The sequence below is a fragment of the Podarcis cretensis genome (assembly GCF_951804945.1).
Source record: "Podarcis cretensis genome assembly, chromosome: 1".
NCBI lineage: Eukaryota > Metazoa > Chordata > Lepidosauria > Squamata > Lacertidae > Podarcis > Podarcis cretensis.
This window is the reverse complement of record NC_137170.1, coordinates 2458168-2475597: the sequence shown is the minus strand read 5'-3', so window position 1 is coordinate 2475597 and position 17430 is coordinate 2458168. Positions and strand designations below refer to the sequence as shown.

General features: G+C 48.5%; 1 protein-coding gene across 2 annotated transcripts in view; it reads left to right on the top strand.

The window, feature by feature from the left end:
- Positions 1-17430, top strand: part of MDGA2 (MAM domain containing glycosylphosphatidylinositol anchor 2) — a 422386-nt gene that overhangs the window by 276999 nt on the left and 127957 nt on the right. For both annotated transcript variants that reach the window (XM_079987502.1, XM_079987501.1), the window contains exons 7-8: positions 4991-5320; positions 15650-15943. In XM_079987502.1, the coding sequence (XP_079843628.1) occupies positions 4991-5320; positions 15650-15943 (624 nt within the window). The remainder of the gene's footprint in view (positions 1-4990; positions 5321-15649; positions 15944-17430) is intronic.

Here is a 17430-nt window from a genome sequence, read left to right as displayed (position 1 = left end):
CCAGAACCTGCCTGAGACCCTGTGCCTGACCTAGCCTGGTTTCCTGCCTCGGCCCTGTCGGACTGACTCCTCGCGGAACCCTTGGATTTGGGACCGGACCTGGACTGCATCACTCAGATTACCCTTCGGGCCCAGCACACATTTCACCAGAAGCGGTTGAGTCCTGCTAGCCACATGACCCGGAAAGCTGTGGACAAACCCCAGTTCCCTCGGCCTGAAAGCGAGATGAGCGCCGCAACCCCACAGTCGCCTTTAACTGGACTTAACCGTCCAGGGGTCCTTTACCTTTTTTTACCTAAAGGAGAGAAGCGAGGGGGGGTGGTGCCCACCTGGGAGGTGCCAGAACTGTGCTCAGGTGCACTTCAGCTGCTGAGTGCCTCACTCCTGCAGAGAATCCACCTGTGGCCCCCACCCCACCCCCTGGAATCCTGCCAAACGGTACCTAATTAACTTGGTCCCAGGTGGATGGAGACATCTGTAGCGCTACACTTGCAAAATATCAAGTTCTCTTGCCGTTCTCCCCCTCCCCTCTCCCCTCTCCTCCCCCCCCCTTTTTAAGAAAGAGGCATTTATAAAAATTAGAGGGACCAACCTGTGTAAATCCTTCAGCAGTATTTGCATTTAAATTGAAAATGTGAATGCATCTGGTCTCATAAGTGCCGAGTAATTACTTGATATTAAAAAGTTTTGAGATGCCCTGGCAGGATAATGCCTTGCTGCTTAATTGCACCGACACTTTTTGGAAGTTGGGGATTTGTTAAATGCTAAGGAGCGGAGGAGGAGCCCCACCAGGAGCAGAGGAAGGCGCTGCTGGCGTCTGGAAGGAGAGGACGGTGGGGAGATGCTGTTTGCAGAGCCGGACTGTGGCTCCTTCCAGCTCAGTATCGCCCACACGGACTGGCAGCAACAACTCTCTGGGGATTCAGCCGGGGGTCTCTATTGCAGTTAGGACTGTTCCACAGTTGGAAGCAAGATTTCCGGAGCCTCCCTGTGTTCCAACGGCCCCTCTGCCTCCCTTCCCTTTTCCGATGGCAGTGCCCTGACAGTCTTGCTAGTTCCACAGATTCTCTTAATTTGCTTTGCCAGTCTGATTTAGATGGGGTAGCATCTGGGGCAGCTGTAGTTTGTTAAGGGCACTGCAGATTGTTATGAGACCCTCCTATTCCCCTCCCCAAACCACCAATCCCTTTTCCCAGGGAGCTCCTGCAATTGTAGCTTTGGCAGGGGGGAAATGAGAGTCTCCTAACAGCCATCAGCACCCTCAAGAAACTATAGTTCCCAGGATTCTTGGGGGGAAAGCCATGTGTGTTTCAAAGCGGCTCCGTAGTCCTTTAAATGCACGGTGTGAATGTCGCTTTGATCGCGAAGTGGGGGTGAGAGAGAGAAAAAAGACTCAGCAGAATTTTCTCGGGGGGGGGGGGGGAGAAACAGTCTTCTGAGAATTGTTGGCTCAGCTCTAGCCCAATTTGCTTCGTCTCACAGGCCGGCTTCTTACTACGGTTGACGCCACGGGCTTTGCATGGTCAAACCCGTAAACATCCTCTGCAGAGGCCGATGTGAGCAGCCCTGGGTCCCTGGTGGGCGCTTCAGAGGCGGCTGACTTTGCCATAAGTATTCCAGCAAAGCCTGTTGACAGAAGGGAGCTGAAAGGCTCCCTTTGATGCCATTCATGCCCGGCTAAATGTGCATTCGCAAGATAGGGATGTTTGGGCAGATTAGAGGAATGCTTGGGGTGGAGGAAGGCCAGAAAAGCTACACCTCGAGAGGACATGGAGAAGTTGTCGCCAAGGCAGTTGCAACTTAATTTGTGCATTAGAAATGCAGTTGGTTGAGGCAAGGGATAGGAGGGGCCGTGTTTGGCCACAGGGAGGGCTTAGGACATGTTTTGGAATTGCTTTAGAAGATGTTCTGGAGTAGTTGAGTCTTGCAGGTGGGGCGTTTCCTGAGTGTGGAGCAGTCAGCTGCTAAAATGGCCTCCCTTTTTTGTAAAAGTGTCAAATCCTTTAAGGCAAACGCCCATACAAAGCAGCTTAAAATGATCAGGGAGGAAAGATGAAAGGAACAATTAAAGAAAAGCGGAAAGCTACAACTCAGCAGTGCTCCATATAGAATCAGAGAATTGTGGAGTTGGAGGTAAAAAAGGTAAAGCTAAAGGACCCCTGACGGTAAAGTCCAGTCGCAGACGACTCTGGGGTTGCACGCTCATCTCGCTCTATAGGCCGAGGGAGCCGACATTTGTCTGCAGACAGTTTTTCCAGGTCATGTGGCCAGCATGACTAAGCCGCTTCTGGGGAAACCAGAGCAGCGCACGGAAACATTGTTTACCTTCCCGCCGGAGTGGTACCTATTTATCTACTTGCACTTTGACGTGCTTTTGAACTGCTAGGTGGGCAGGAGCAGGGACCGAGCAAAGGGAGCTCACCCCGTCACGGGGATTCAAACCACCGACCTTCTGATTGGCAATACCAAGGGGCTCAGTGGTTTAGACCACAGCACCACACATGTCCCTTCTCGCCTTTACGTACTTCTGAGAAGAGCAAAGCAGAAGCTGGCCAGCATGTGCAAATCTACTCTCTTTTTTAGACCTATGATTCCAGCTAGCTTCCTAGCTGCTGTTGGACAAGCTACAGGACAAACCCGTTTGCATTTCCTTTCCTTCAGCCCCTCTCCTGTGTAGCAGCTGTGGGCTTTGAGCTTTCCAGCCCACTACTCTACTGTTGCACATGTGTGCATTGGCGCAAGGGCCCATCCTGGCTGTCCTAGCCACCTGCTAAGAGAACGAGGAGTCAGGAGCACATTTATTTGACTAGCACCAGAACCAGGGCCGATCCCCGAACCAGCTAGAGAGACAGCTTGCGCGCGTCCCATGTGGAGTTGGAAGGGACCCCAAAAGTCATTTCTGCAATGCAGGGATCTCAGCTAAGGCATCCATGACAGATGACCATCTAACCTCTGCTAAAAAAAACTCCAGAGAAGGAGAGTCCACAACCTTTTGAGGGAGACAGTTCCACTGTCAAACAGCTCTTAATCCTTTAGAATCGGTGTTATATTGTCCCGGCAGCTGCTCCCAGTCACCAGCCTGTCAGCCATATTCTGGATCAGTTGTAGTTTCTGGAATAAGATGTTTGAAGATGGCTCTCATATCATAGAATCACAAAAACAGAGTTAGAAGGAACCCCAAGGGACCCCAAGAATCATCTAGTCTACCCCCCTGCAATATCTCCTCTCAGTCTTCTCTTCTCCAGGCTAGACCAGCCAACTCCCTCAAGCATTCCTCAGGAGGCTTGGTTTCCAGAGCCTTGGTCCAAAGAGTCAAAGCAATTGAGTGTGGATGAGAGATTTCTGTATTTGCCATGCACACGGCCAGGGGGAGGGAGCTGTCCTATGTGAACTATGGATGCCCTCATAAGACCTTTCCCAGCATGCATTGCTGCACATCCGGCCACAAAATTGCCAAATGACGTAAGAACCGTGTCGCGACACAGAGGGACGATGAGCTTGTCTAGAGCCTTCTGCCTTTTGTTGCGATAATGTCCCCCTTGGTCAGTCCACCATTGCATCAGTCCAGGGCAACAGACTGTCAGCGGTGTCCTAATTTCACCCACACCTCATCCTCCTGGGAAGTAAGGGGGTGTGGAATCAGCTGCCAGAGAAATAAGGGGGTGTGGAAGTTCTCCTAGGCTGCGGAATCCGTGCTGCTGCTGAAATTTGCATTTTGCTATTTGTCTTGCACAGTTTGCATTCAGCCTGAATGTTTGCTTGCTAAAATGTTCAGCCCGTGTCTTTGTCTTCATGGCACTTTTCCAGCACGAAGCAAAACAGAGACACTTATACGAGCAGGAATCGTATGGATGGCACTTAAAAAAGTGGCTTATCTTTTAAGGTGGCTTGGGGAGCATCAAACTTCAGCACGCCCAGAGGCTGAGTGAGAGCAGCAGGCCAGGCAGAGAGGCACAGTGGTTGCTTCTCCTTGGCCTCGTTGCTACAGCATAACACAGCAAAGCACATTCAGTCCAAAGGAAAATGTAGATTTTTTTTTGGGGGGGGGGGGATTAGCTGTTACTTACAGAACTGCTGGCCCAACAGAGATGCTCTCCCTTTTTGACGGTTTGCCATAGTGTTGTGTCTCGCTTAAGGAAGGGGGCGAAATCTTACTTTGTTTCTTGTTACTTCTCTGCCCTTCCACCTAAGGCCCCAGGGTTTGGTTGCAACAGTGAAAACACAATATTAAAATCAGTTTAAAGAAACTTACAATCACAGAAATAATGTAGGTGCTGAAAATATACATCCCAGGTTGTCAAAAGCTATTCGTCATTTGCCAGAAGCTGCACAATGAAGGTGTCAGACACACTTCTGTGGGGAAGGGGTTTCCCAGCTCAGGGGCCACTACAGAGAAGGCCCTGTGCTGCCACCCCTTGAGCCTCAGTGGGTGGAGGAATGACCAAAAGGGCCCCCTCTGCCTATCTCAGCACCCAAGAGAGTCTGTAAGGAAGGAGGTGGTTTTTTAGGTATTCGGGTTATATCTGTGTTGTTTTAATGAGAAACGACTTTATTCCAGCATTTCAAACCATTGCATGAACCCAACACACACTTATCCTCTGCAATCTGTACTTCTTTGAATTTTGCAAAACGCTTCTCCAACCAAATAATGTATATTAAAGGGTGCATAAGAATGTGTGTATTAGTGGGGGAAAGCATCAATGAATGCATTATATGGAAGGAAGCAGCTTGCAGAAATATGCACATTAGTCAAAAGTGCATACAAAAAATTTGTACATTAAGAGAACTTTGCACTAAATTGCCATCAAAGTTTCACGCAGCTTTTGAAACATTATACTTGTGTTCCAAGTTGCTGAAAAAATGTGGACAACCCAATTGGAAAAGCTGTGAGAAGTAGAAATTGGCAGGTTCCTGCATCCCTGGTCTCACCTGTGCAGTGAATAAAAATGGGTCCTTGCCCCAACTCACCTTGCGCTTCTCTTCTTTTTAGCCTTGAAGAAAGGGCGGTTCTGGATCACACCTGACCCGTATCACAAAGACGACAACATCCAGATCGGCCGGGAGGTCAAGATCTCCTGCCAGGTGGAGGCGGTCCCTTCCGAGGAGCTCACCTTCAGCTGGTTCAAAAACGGCCGGCCGCTGCGCAGCTCAGAGAGGATGGTCATCACCCAGACGGACCCTGATGTCTCCCCGGGCACCACCAACTTGGATATCATTGACCTGAAGTTCACGGACTTTGGGACATACACCTGTGTTGCATCCCTGAAGGGTGGGGGGATTTCGGACATCAGCATCGATGTCAACATTTCCAGCAGCACAGGTGAGGGCATTTCTGTCACTGATGGAGTCTGATTTGGCAGCCAGAATGGGAGGCAAGAGGTAATGTGTCAGATGGCTGTTGTGGTTGCTCGAGAGTAACCAGGCAGGACTCCGACCTGTCATTTACAGGCTTTATTTTGGTGCAAACTACTTACAGTGAAGAGCCCCAAAGCTCATGTCTGGCTCAATCGCTAGCAGAATCCGGGAGTGGTCTCTTTTTGGACCTCCCCCAACATAAGAGTTTTGTTACCCCCAAATGTCTCCTCCCCTCTCTGTGCCTCAAACTACTGCGAGTCATTTTGGACTCACAGCTGTCCATGGAGGTGCTGGTTAATTCTGTGTCCAGGGCAGCTGTCTACCAGCTCCATCTGGTACACAGGCTGAGACCCTCCCTGCCCGCAGACTGTCTCGCCAGAGTGGTGCATGCTCTGGTTATCTCCCGTTTGGACTACTGCAAAGCGCTCTACGTGGGGCTACCTTTGAAGGTGACACTGAATTTGCAATTAATCCAGAATGTGGCAGCCAGACTGGTGACTGGGAGTGGCCACCGGGACCACAAAACACTAGTCCTGAGAGATCTGCATTGACTCCCAGTATGTTTCTGATTCCAATTCCAATTCCAATTCAAAGTGTTGGTGCTGACCTTGAAAGCCCTAAATGGCCTTTGTCCTGTATACCTGAAGGAGCGTCTCCACCCCCATCCTTCAGCCCAGACACTGAGATCCAGTGCCGAGGGCCTTCTGGTGGTTCCCTCATTGCGAGAAGTGAGGTTACAGGGAACCAGACAGAGGGCCTTCTTGGTGGTGGCGCCCACCCTGTGGAACACCCTCCCTTCAGATGTGAAGGAAATAAGCAGCTATCCTATCTTTAAAAGACCTCTGAAGGCAGCCCTGTTCAGGGAAGTTTTTAATATTTAATACTGTACTGTTTTTAACACTTGATTGGGAGCTGCCCAGAGTGGCTGGGGAAACTCAGCCAGATGGGCAGGGTATAAATAATAAATTATTATTATTATATGCACAGGATGGGCAATGGCAAGGGCATGTTTCCCTCTTGTCCGGCCTGCCCAGAAGCGGTGTTAAGGCTCTCACCAGCATCCTCTGGTCTTTGCACCTTTTCCCCACTGGAGGCGGGGCTTTCCTCCTCCCCAGAAGAGGAACTGCTTTGCAAGATTTTCGGAGGCTCCCTGTAACACAATTGCTCTTCTGTTTCTCGCCTCTGAGCCGACGGCAGTTCCCTGACATAATGTTTATTTATTAATGGCATTTATAGCCCAACTTTTACTCCAAGGAGCTCAAGGTGGCGTCCATAGTTCTCCTCCAGCTGCTCCTCATTCAATCCCCAAACAACCACAACCCTGGGAGTTAGGTTAGGCTGAGAGAGGCAGAGACTGGCCCAAGGTTGCCCAGTGAGCTCCCACCTCCTAGACCAACACTCTACTGGTGTTTCTCAAGCTGGGGTCCCCAACTGGTTATGGACTACAATTCCCGTCTCCTCTAGCTAGCAGGACCAGTAGTCAGGGATGATGGGAGTTGTAGTCTAACAACAACAACTGATGACCCAAGTTTGAGAAACACTGCTCCAACCCCTCCACCACTGTGGAGATTCAGGTGGGTGGGCAGTGAATGGAGACCAGCGGCACAGTTGTCACGGAGCCTTGAGACTCCGTTAGGTTTCCAGGAGTGATGGGCAACCGTCTCCCCACCTCTCATTTCAACAGGGGCACATATCAAAGGAGCTAATTTGGGCTGGGATTCATCATTGTCCCATCTCTTCATTGTTAAAACCATGCCCAAGGTGACTTACAACATGAACCGATTTGCACAATTACAAAAAATATATATAACCCAAGCTAGTTATGAGCTAGGTGGACCAGTGGGTCTGGTTCCGTATGAGGCCAGACCGTCCAAGTACCCCAATTTCCCATGCCTGGAATTACAGGAACCATCCCAGTTTCTGATTGGATCCTGGAATGTCCACTTTTCCTTCACTGGAGAAATGGTGGAGGGGGTGGAATAGGACGCCCCTGTATTCATTGGAGAAAAGTTGGATGGGGTGGAATAGGACGTCCCTATTTTCACCGGAGAAATGTTGGAGGGTATGTAAGGCCGCCTACTCTATTGATATAGACCCCACTCCTGTGGAAAGAATGCATTCTGCAAGTTAAGCACCTCGGCGTAGGCCCCAATTCAGCCTAATTTAGTCTGCTTATTACTTAACGCTCAGAGCACTAGAGGAGAGGAAGGGAGAGCTCGTGAGGCTTTAGATTTGATTTCTGAGAAAGATTAACATTTTGGGAGGGTGATCAAGGAGGTGTCAGGGAAGAAGAGGAGGTGAGTTTTCAGCTGAGGACTGAAAGGCAAGAGGCTCTCCCATTCTTTGATGCTTTTGTAAAGCCAAGCACCCTGACCTGTAAAGCAGACGTTGTGTCCTGGGAATGAGTGTCTCTCCACAGTCTCCTGGTCCTTTGTGGTACAGTATGAGTAACACGTCTCCTGGGACAACTTCGAGGAAGTCAGGCTGCTGACTCACCAGAAGGAGAAGGGGGGGTTGGACAATGAGGGGGGCAGAGATTCAGTTGCAGTCGGAGGCAGCAATGCCAGTCCCAGGAGGGAGGAGTTGCCCTTGTGCTTGGATCCTGCTTGCAGGTTTCTCACAGGCATCTGAGAGAACAGGATGTTGGTGTAGATGGGCCACTGGCCTGATCCTGCAGGGATCTTCCTGGGTTCTTATTTCCAGGGGTTGGGCTAGATGGCCCTTCCAACTCGACAATTCATGATGCTGATAGTTAGACAACAGAACTGGCATCCTACGGGAGGCAGTGATGGTTACCAACTTGGATGGCCTGAACAGAGGACTGGACAGATTCATGGAGGACAAGGCTATTGATAACTATTAGGCATCATGGCTATTTTGCACCTTCCCCCCTTGGAGGCAGCAATGCCAGCAACACCAGTTGCTGGAAACCACAAGAAGGGAGAATGTGACATGCCAGCCCAATCTCTGGGCAGTGAGAGACTCCAGGAGTTTCTGCGCTTACCCAGGAGTTAGTTTCCTTGGAATGAAGGTCAGCGGAGACTGTAGTGTCTTTAGAATATTTGGATTGATTGGCACATAGATACATCCTGAGCATAGGATGGAGGAGCTCACAGCATTGACACTCCAATGGGTGTCAATGGGCTTCTTCATTAGCTGCAGTTTTGGACCCAGCACAGAGCAAGTGGGATGTCAGGTGTTGGCTGGATGAAGAGGAGGAGTGGGAGGCACCAGCCAGGGAAGAAGACTCAGGGGAGGAAGACTCAGAACCTGGGCAGTGGTGGTGGGACGCTGAGGACACGCCGGAGGATGAAGGTGGAGGACAGGAGGGTTGGAGGCTGAAGAAGCGACCGGCTTGAGTGAGAGAGAAGAGCTAGAGCAGAAAGCAATGCAGACTCAGGACATGAAGCAGAGAAGGAGGGGCCGCTTGTCTCCAAGGTCACAGAGAGCCTTGCATGTAGCATAACAGTGGGCATGGTGGCCCCACCCCAACTTAGTTTAAGGCTGCTTCGGAGACATCTGGCAGGGGAGGAGACTTAGTGGGAAGGAGAAGGCAGAGAGCTTCAGTCCTGGCAACTGTTTCATGGGGACCAGTCCTGGTATGCTGTTTTCTTGAAGGAAGAGCTAACCATTCGTTCTGCTTGTCTACATCTTGAGTGCTGACCTGCATCTAAACCAGCTGACAGCAGGGTACAGTCCTCTGAGAATTGAAAGGAACTCAGGGCATCATCCAGGCTGACCCCGCCCCTCAAGCTCATTACAGGCACACACACACAATATGTCAGGCCCTGGAAAGGTGGGCATTTGCCCTCAACATCCTCGCTGGCCAGTCTATCAATTCTGGTGGGCCTGCGGGCGAGAGAATCCCCACTTCTCCTCTCGGATTTAAAATCAATATAAGACAGAATGTGAGCAATGTTCATGGATCCTAAAGTAACTTTGCTCAGGGTTGCCAACATCCTTCTTTCCTTTAGCACAACACAGCTGCTCATAACTCACAGCAAGACCCAAATGTTGAAGTGTAGTGTGAATACAGGTCTTATTGGATGTCCATGGCATGATGGATGGGCAGCGGACACGGCTGTGTTGTGACCGTCTCGCCAGGTTGCCGCCGGGCCGTTCCACACAGTGGCGTATTTCTTCTCCAGCAGAAAGTAACCGATGCATTATTGTTAGTTGTGATGGATTCATTTGGAAGAGGGATTGGAGATATCAGAAGCATCCATCAGAAGGTCGGACCTGAAAGCTCTCCATAACTTCCTCGGGCAGTGATGGATGGGCGATGATGGATGGAGAAAGGGCTGAGAGGAAGAAAGCCTTGAGGTAGAACCAATCTCCTTGAGTGTCCTCTTAGTCATCAACACCGTCTAGAGGGCAGAACTTGATCACAATCGCACAGCAAACTCCAAGTGCATGTGAAGGTCATTGAGAGTTACTCATCACTGTTTGGACTTGCAGGGATAGCAAAGAGATATTTAGAAACATTTCCATAATGTCCAACAATTCACTCACACACACACATATATATATATCAAATCCCAAGTAGTGCTAAGTCACTGGGTGAGTGGAATGACTTCTGCTTCTGCAGTGGGACTTCCACCTCTCCCCACATGCCCCCAGATCTGTTCTGCACATTCCTTTGTGACTCCCCAGGTGTATTTAAAATCACAGAATCATAGAATTGTTGAGCTGGAAGGGACCCCAAGAGCCATCCAGTCCAACCCCTTGAAATGCAGGAATCTCAGCTCAAGATTCCCTGACAGATGGCAACCTTATTAAAAACCTCCAATGAAGGAGAGTCCACCACCTTCCGATGGCTCCTTTCCACTGCCGAACAGCTCTTACTGTCAGAAAGTTCTTCCTAATGTTTAGTTGGACTCTCCTTTCTTGTCATCTGAATCCATTGCTTCAGGTCCTACTCTCCAGAGCAGCAGAAAGCAAGCCTGCTCCATCTTCCATGGGGCAGCCCTTCAGATATATGAAGAAGGCTTTCCCATTGTCTCTCAGTCTCTTCTTCTTCCAAACTGCTGTTCCTCTACAATTCTATGATGGTGTGATGGAGCAGCAGCCCTCTCCTGACTTCTGGTTGTTTTAATGTGTTTTTTGTTTTGTTTTGTTTTGGTTTTTTTTAAAGAATATTTATTAAAGTTTTCCAAAAAAAAAAGCAACACAATACAAGACAAAACAGGAAAAAAGAAAAAAACAACAACAAAAATACAACAATACAAAAATAATTAAAAAAGAAATAACGTTTTCATTACTTATTTTCTTTTAACATATTTTCCAGACCTCCTCATACCTTCCTTTCTTGTATTCCAATTCAAAATGTTAATTCAGCAAATCCTCACCATTAGTTATTACTTATTTCTAGACCTTTTTTTTTTCATATCTCTTAAACATTACAGCTGGAAACCACTTAATTTCTATCCAACATCATTCTAACATTCATTAATTTTACAATATTTCTGTAAATAGTCTGGGTGTTTTAATGTTTTTGATATACTGTATGGTTGTTTGTTTTCTGGAAGTTGTTTTGTAAGCCTCTTGGAGTTGACTTGGCAAAAGCCTACAAGATCTCCCTGCTCCACATGGGCCCACTCAGTCGCTTCAATTGGCAGAATTGGCAGTTGCCACGTGGTACCAGTTCTGCATTAGCGAGAAACTGATCGTTTAGTGAGACAGCATGTACTCTGTGGAACTCCCTGCCTATTGAGATCAAGCAGGCACCTTCACGGTGCTTTTTCCAGTGCATTCCTTTTTAGACAAGCCTGCCCAGATTTTCTTCTTTTATCTTTTTGTAAATCACTTTTGTTTACAATCAAGCGGTATATAAACTTTGTGAATTAAATAAACAAGTGGTGATGATAATGATGATGATGATGATATCATCATCATCATCATCATCATCTGACTTTCAAACAGCTTATCCCATCTTCTCCTCCTCTTCAACTAGGTAAAGGTAAAAGAAGGGAACTTGGGTGGCACTGTGGTGTAAACCACTGAGCCTCTTGGGTTTGCCGATCGCAAGGTTGGTGGTTCGAATCCCCGCGACGGGGTGAGCTCCCGCTGCTCTGTCCCAGCTCCTGCCAACCTAGCAGTTCGAAAGCATGTCAAAGTGCAAGTAGATAAATAGGTACTGCTCCGGTGGGAAGGTAAACGGCGTTTCTGTGCACTCTGGCACTCGTCACGGTCCTCTGTGCGCCAGTAGTGGTTTAGTCCTGCTGGCCACTTGACCCGGAAAGCTGTCTGTGGACAAACGCCGGCTCCCTCGGCCTGAAAGCAAGATGAACTCCACAGCCCCATAGTCGCCTTAACCGTCCAGGGGTCCTTTACCTTTACCTTCAACTAGGGTAACCTCGCCAAAAGTTAGGGCACAGGCTGGTTGCTACAGAACATCCATCAGGATTCCTGTTCTGAGTCATTTCTTTAAGCATCTGGAGAAGTTGTTTCTTTCTCTGCCCCCCCTTTTTATCGTACAGGGTGAGTCACAGTTGGAAACTGTGTTAAGCTCTTTGAGCAAGGAAGTGGTGGGTCAGGGTGGCCTCTCCTCCTTTTGACTGACCTTTTTATCTGCAAAATGCACTTACTAATTGAATGTCACACTCTCAAGAGACCAAAGGGAGCCTGTTCTTCCCGGTGCTTTTGCTCCCTTCCCCAGATGAGCCTGGCAGGGAAGGAGAGAAACAACCTTCTCTTCATTCCGAAAGCAACTGCTGGAGTATTTTGTTACCTTTAAATAAATGTGCCCGTTGCAATCATGACAAGAGTAAATTCCTAGGCTGCAACTAATGGCTCGGCCGAGACTTCTTAAAAACGGCAAGCCTTACTCAGAGCAATAACAACAACAACAACAACAACAACAACAACAACAACAACAACAACAACAACATCATAATAATAATAATAATAATTATAATTATAATTATAATTATAATTATAATTATAATTATAATAATTTATTATTTATACCCCACCCATCTGGCTGGATCCCCCAGCCACTCTAGGCAGCTTCCAACAAAACAGTAAAATACAATAACCTATTAAACTTTAAAAGCTTCCCTAAACAGGGCTGCCTTCAGATGTCTTCTAAAAGTTTGGTAGCTATTTTTCTCTTTGACATCTGATGGGAGGGCGTTCCACAGGGCGAGTGCCACCACCGAGAAGACCCTCTGCCTGGTTCCCTGTAGCTTGGCTATTCGCAATGAGAGAACCGCCAGAAGGCCCTCGGCGCTGGACCTCAGTGTCCGGGCAGAACGATGGGGGTGGATACGCTCCTTCAGGTATATTGGGCTGAGGCTGTTTAGGGCTTTCAAGGTCAGCCCCAACACTTTGAATTGTGCTCGGAAACGTACTGGGAGCCAGTGTAGGTCTTTCAGGACCGGTGTTATATGGTCTCAGCGGCCACTCCCAGTCACCAGCCTGGCTGCCGCATTCTGGGTTAGTTGTAGTTTCCGGGTCACCTTCAAAGGTAGCCCCACGTAGAGCGCATTGCAGTAGTCCAAGTAAGAGATAGCCAGAGCATGCACCACTCTGGCCAGACAGTCCGCGGGCAGGGAGGGTCTCATCCTGTGTACCAGATGGAGCTGGTAAACGGCTGCCCTGGACACAGAATTGACCTGCGCCTCCATGGACAGCTGTGAGTCCAAAATGACTCCCAGGCTGCGCACCTGGTCCTTCAGGGGCACAGTTACTCCATTCAGGACCAGGGAATCCCCCATACCCACCCGCCTCCTGTCCCCCAAAAACAGTACTTCTGTCTTGTCAGGATTCAACCTCAATCTGTTAGCCGCCATCCAACCTCCAACCGTCCATCCATCCTCCAATCATTTCTAAAACTTTTTAAACACCTTTCAATATTATTGTGCCTGCAAAACAAATACCTGTTTTAATGGAAAAGTAAGTTATTTTTTTCACTTCTTTTTATCTACTTCTTGTGGGATATGTTTCAATACATAGGAGAGGATATAAAGGTAAAGGTAAAGGTACCCCTGCCCGTACGGGCCAGTCTTGACAGACTCTGGGGTTGTGCGCCCATCTCACTTAAGAGGCCAGGGGCCAGCGCTGTCCGGAGACACTTCCGGGTCACGTGGCCAGCGTGACATCGCTGCTCTGGCCAGAGCCAGAGCCAGAGCCAGAGCCGCACACGGAAACGCCGTTTACCTTCCCGCTGGTAAGCGGTCCCTATTTATCTACTTGCACCCGGAGGTGCTTTCGAACTGCTAGGTTGGCAGGCGCTGGGACCGAGCAGCGGGAGCGCACCCCGCCGCAGGGATTCGAACCGCCGACCTTTCGATCGGCAAGCCCTAGGCGCTGAGGCTTTAACCCACAGCGCCACCTGCGTCCCATTAGGAGAGGATATATTAATGGCAATTTATCCCTCCAGGTGCCAACGTGTGTGGGTTGAACATACACTGAGAAGAGTTTAAAGTCTGATCCTTAGCGGAAAAACGGAAAGCATATAGGAACAGGAAGCGAATTAAGTCCAGCTGAGAAGCAAGCTGCCTCCCCCTTTTCTTCCCTTGCTTAACAAAGATCCAGACAACAGGCTGAGAAGTAGTTTAAAATATGATTTATTTATAAACAGACCTGAGGCGTGTGGTTGAGATGGAACAGTAGGATCCATGTCTGCTCCCATCGCTGGTCAAAGAGAAAGAGAGAGGAAAGGAACAGGAAATACTTCTTTGATTCTTCCTGCTCAAGAGAGGAGGGGAAATGACATCACACAGAGCCCTCTCTACCAATTACATTTCTATGGTCTGAGTCTCTGCCCATCAGCAATACAGCTCTGTGGTCTTAACCCCTTCTTATGCTAACTATTTGGGCAATCAAAATGGTCAAAGGCCTGGAAACGATGCCTTATGAAGAACGGCTAAGGGAGCTGGGCATGTTTAGCCTGGAGAAGAGGAGGTTAAGGGGTGATATGATAGCCATCTTCAAATATATAAAAGGATGTCACATAGAGGAGGGAGAAAGGTTGTTTTCTGCTGCTCCAGAGAAGCGGACACGGAGCAATGGATCCAAACTACAAGAAAGAAGATTCCACCTAAACATTAGGAAGAACTTCCTGACAGTAAGAGCTGTTTGACAGTGGAATTTGCTGCCAAGGAGTGTGGTGGAGTCTCCTTCTTTGGAGGTCTTTAAGCAGAGGCTTGACAACCATATGTCAGGAGTGCTCTGATGGTGTTTCCTGCTTGGCAGGGGGTTGGATTCTATGATTCTATGATTCTATGATTCTAACTAGCAAGAATATGCATTGTTAGATTTGGTTGCTAATTTCCCACACTTCTGGTGCTGTGAGCAGCAGCCATTGAGGAAGATGGAGTGCACAGTGGTTGGTCTACTGCAAGGGGGAGTTTTCCCCTCTTTGTCCTGCTTCATGTGAAATTCTGAAAAGCCCAGATAATTTCTGTACAATGGCATCTTTATGTTCTGGGGATGGTGCGGATATGCAAAAATGCATATATTCAAACGGCCTCCTTGGAACTGCCCCCATATATGCATTCATGCCTTCTGGAGCTGGTGCGCCAACCAGGCTATACCTCCCCCCCCCCCACAACTAAAAGTTCTCTGCTTTGTTTATTGGGCAAGACTCTGTGATGCTCTCACGGGATCTCACAGGGCCATCCAACTATCCACAAGACCATCCCCAGCCTAGCAAGCAAAGCAGAGAGATTAAAATCTTTTTGCATGGGCTCCACGTGGGTCACCCGGTGCAAAAGAGTCCCCCCCCCCCCGCATTTAATTTGCACAGTTTCACATTTTCAACCATATTTTATATATATACAGTGGTGCCTCGCAAGACGAAAAGAATCCGTTCCACGAGTCTCTTTGTCTAGCGGTTTTTCGTCTTGCGAAGCAAGCCCATTGACGGCTTAGCGGATTAGCGCTATTAGCGGTTTAGCGGCTTTTAGCGGCTTATCGGCTTAGCGGATAAGTGGATAAGCGGCTTAGCGGCTTAGAAAAAGGGGGGGGAAGGGAAAAAAACCCCGCAGGAACTCGCAAGACATTTTCGTCTTGCGAAGCAAGCCCATAGGAAATTCATTTTGCGAAGCACCTCCAAAACGGAAAACTCTTTCGTCTAGCGAGTTTTCCGTCTTGTGAGGCGTTCGTCTTGCAGGGCACCACTATATATATATATATATATATATATATATATGCTGTAAATCCTGACAGACAGAGCAATCCTATGCTTGCATCATATGCAGAGAACTTCTAAGTACTAATCATCCCTTTTTTTGCCCCCCTCTCTCTTTCCTCCCTTTTCTCTCTCCCACCCCTTTGCCCCCATTTGAAGTTCCACCCAACCTGACAGTCCCACAAGAAAAGTCGCCCTTGGTGACCAGGGAAGGAGACACAGTTGAGCTGCAGTGCCAGGTGACCGGGAAGCCCAAGCCGATCATCCTCTGGTCCAGGGCGGACAAGGAGGTCCCCATGCCCGATGGAACTATGCAGATGGAGAGCTACGATGGGATCCTGAGGATCGTCAACGTCTCGAGGGAGATGACGGGGACTTACAGGTGTCAGACCAGCCAGTACAATGGATTTAACGTCAAGCCAAGGGAAGCCCTGGTGCAGCTCATAGTGCAGTGTAAGTCCACACCCCCCTGCCCCCCCCATCCTGTTTTGTAAAAATGAGTCTGGATTGCATTTCTGGGCCAGTTCTTTTCTCTGGAACCATCCACTGTTGGTGCTAAGCGCCTGAGGTTTTCCTGAGCTCCACAGAGTCTTGGGGGTAGGTTTGGGAACCTGCTTCATGATACAGATTTGTGTGAGAGTTTTGTGGCTTCTCCTTTGTTGTCAGGGGTTCAGCTTTACCCAACAGCGATGTCTTGGGTGCGGGGTAAATCAGTATTGTTGCGTGTACCCCAATCTCCCAGCAGAGAGGGACTCTGGGGGTTCCAGGCAGTTACCTGGGTTCGGTTTCCTTGGAGTGAAGATCATCAGTGACTCCAATGTCTTTGGGATGTGTGGTTTTATTTACACATAAATGCAACCTGAGCATAGGATCTTGCTTCTCCATTAGTCACAGTTTTGGATCCAGCGCAAAGCAAGCAAGTCTGTGTCTCCAGCTTCCAGCCTTCTTCCAGTTCAGTTCATACACACACTTCTCTGGCTCTTGTTCTCCTACCTAGCAGACAGGTGAGGTGGGTGGAGGAAAGCCCCCCCCCCATTAGCCTGGAAGGCATCGTCAGTTGTAGCTCTTGCAACTTGAACCATCCTTTTGGGATGCTGATGAAGACATTTGAGTGGCCAGCTAAGGTCATTGTCTTGCAAAGAAACATGTCTGGTAATTTGGTAAGAGTTGAACCCTTTATTTAGATTCTAACCCTCACTGGGTACAGGACCCCAAGAACTGGAAGTAAGTTGGGGCATCCTTCAAACTGGCCCCACAAACTCACAACTTTATTGTGTAGTTGGCCCAAGGCAAGCCAAAAGAGGTAGCTTTGGGTATCTTGGAGAACAGAAGGTGATGGTCACCTTTGACAATGTGATGGGTGTTCTTAACCCTTGTATGATTGGGGAAAGCTCTTTAGTAATGAAATATTGAGTTCAAATCGAATCCCTCTCCCAAGTCACAGTGTGTTGTTGTTGTTGTTTAAATGATACATTGGATACATTGAATTGCAGGAGATTGCACCAGATGACCGTTTGGGTCTCTTCCAACTCTATAGTTTTGCGGTTTTGTGATCCAGTTTAGTGTAATAAAATTCTAGAGATTTCACCTTCTTAATCTGTTGTGCCTTTCACAGCTTTATAGTGACAACTTTTGTGGATCGGATCCTGTTTTGTTTAGCTTAAGATGGGTTTGTTCCATAAGGCAGGATAAATTGAGGTGTGTTTTTCTTTTCCAGAAGCTTTAGCTCATAGAAGCTTTAGCTCATAGAATCGTTGAATTGGGAGGGACCCAGAGAATCATCTAGTCCAACCCCCTGCAGTGCAGGATTATGCAGCTACCCCTTACGGGGATCAAACTTGCAACCTTGACATTGTCAGCACCATGCTCTAACCAACTGAGCTATTTGCCTCCAACAAATATCATTTAGGGAGGATATCTGCTGCTTGCAGGGGTTTAGG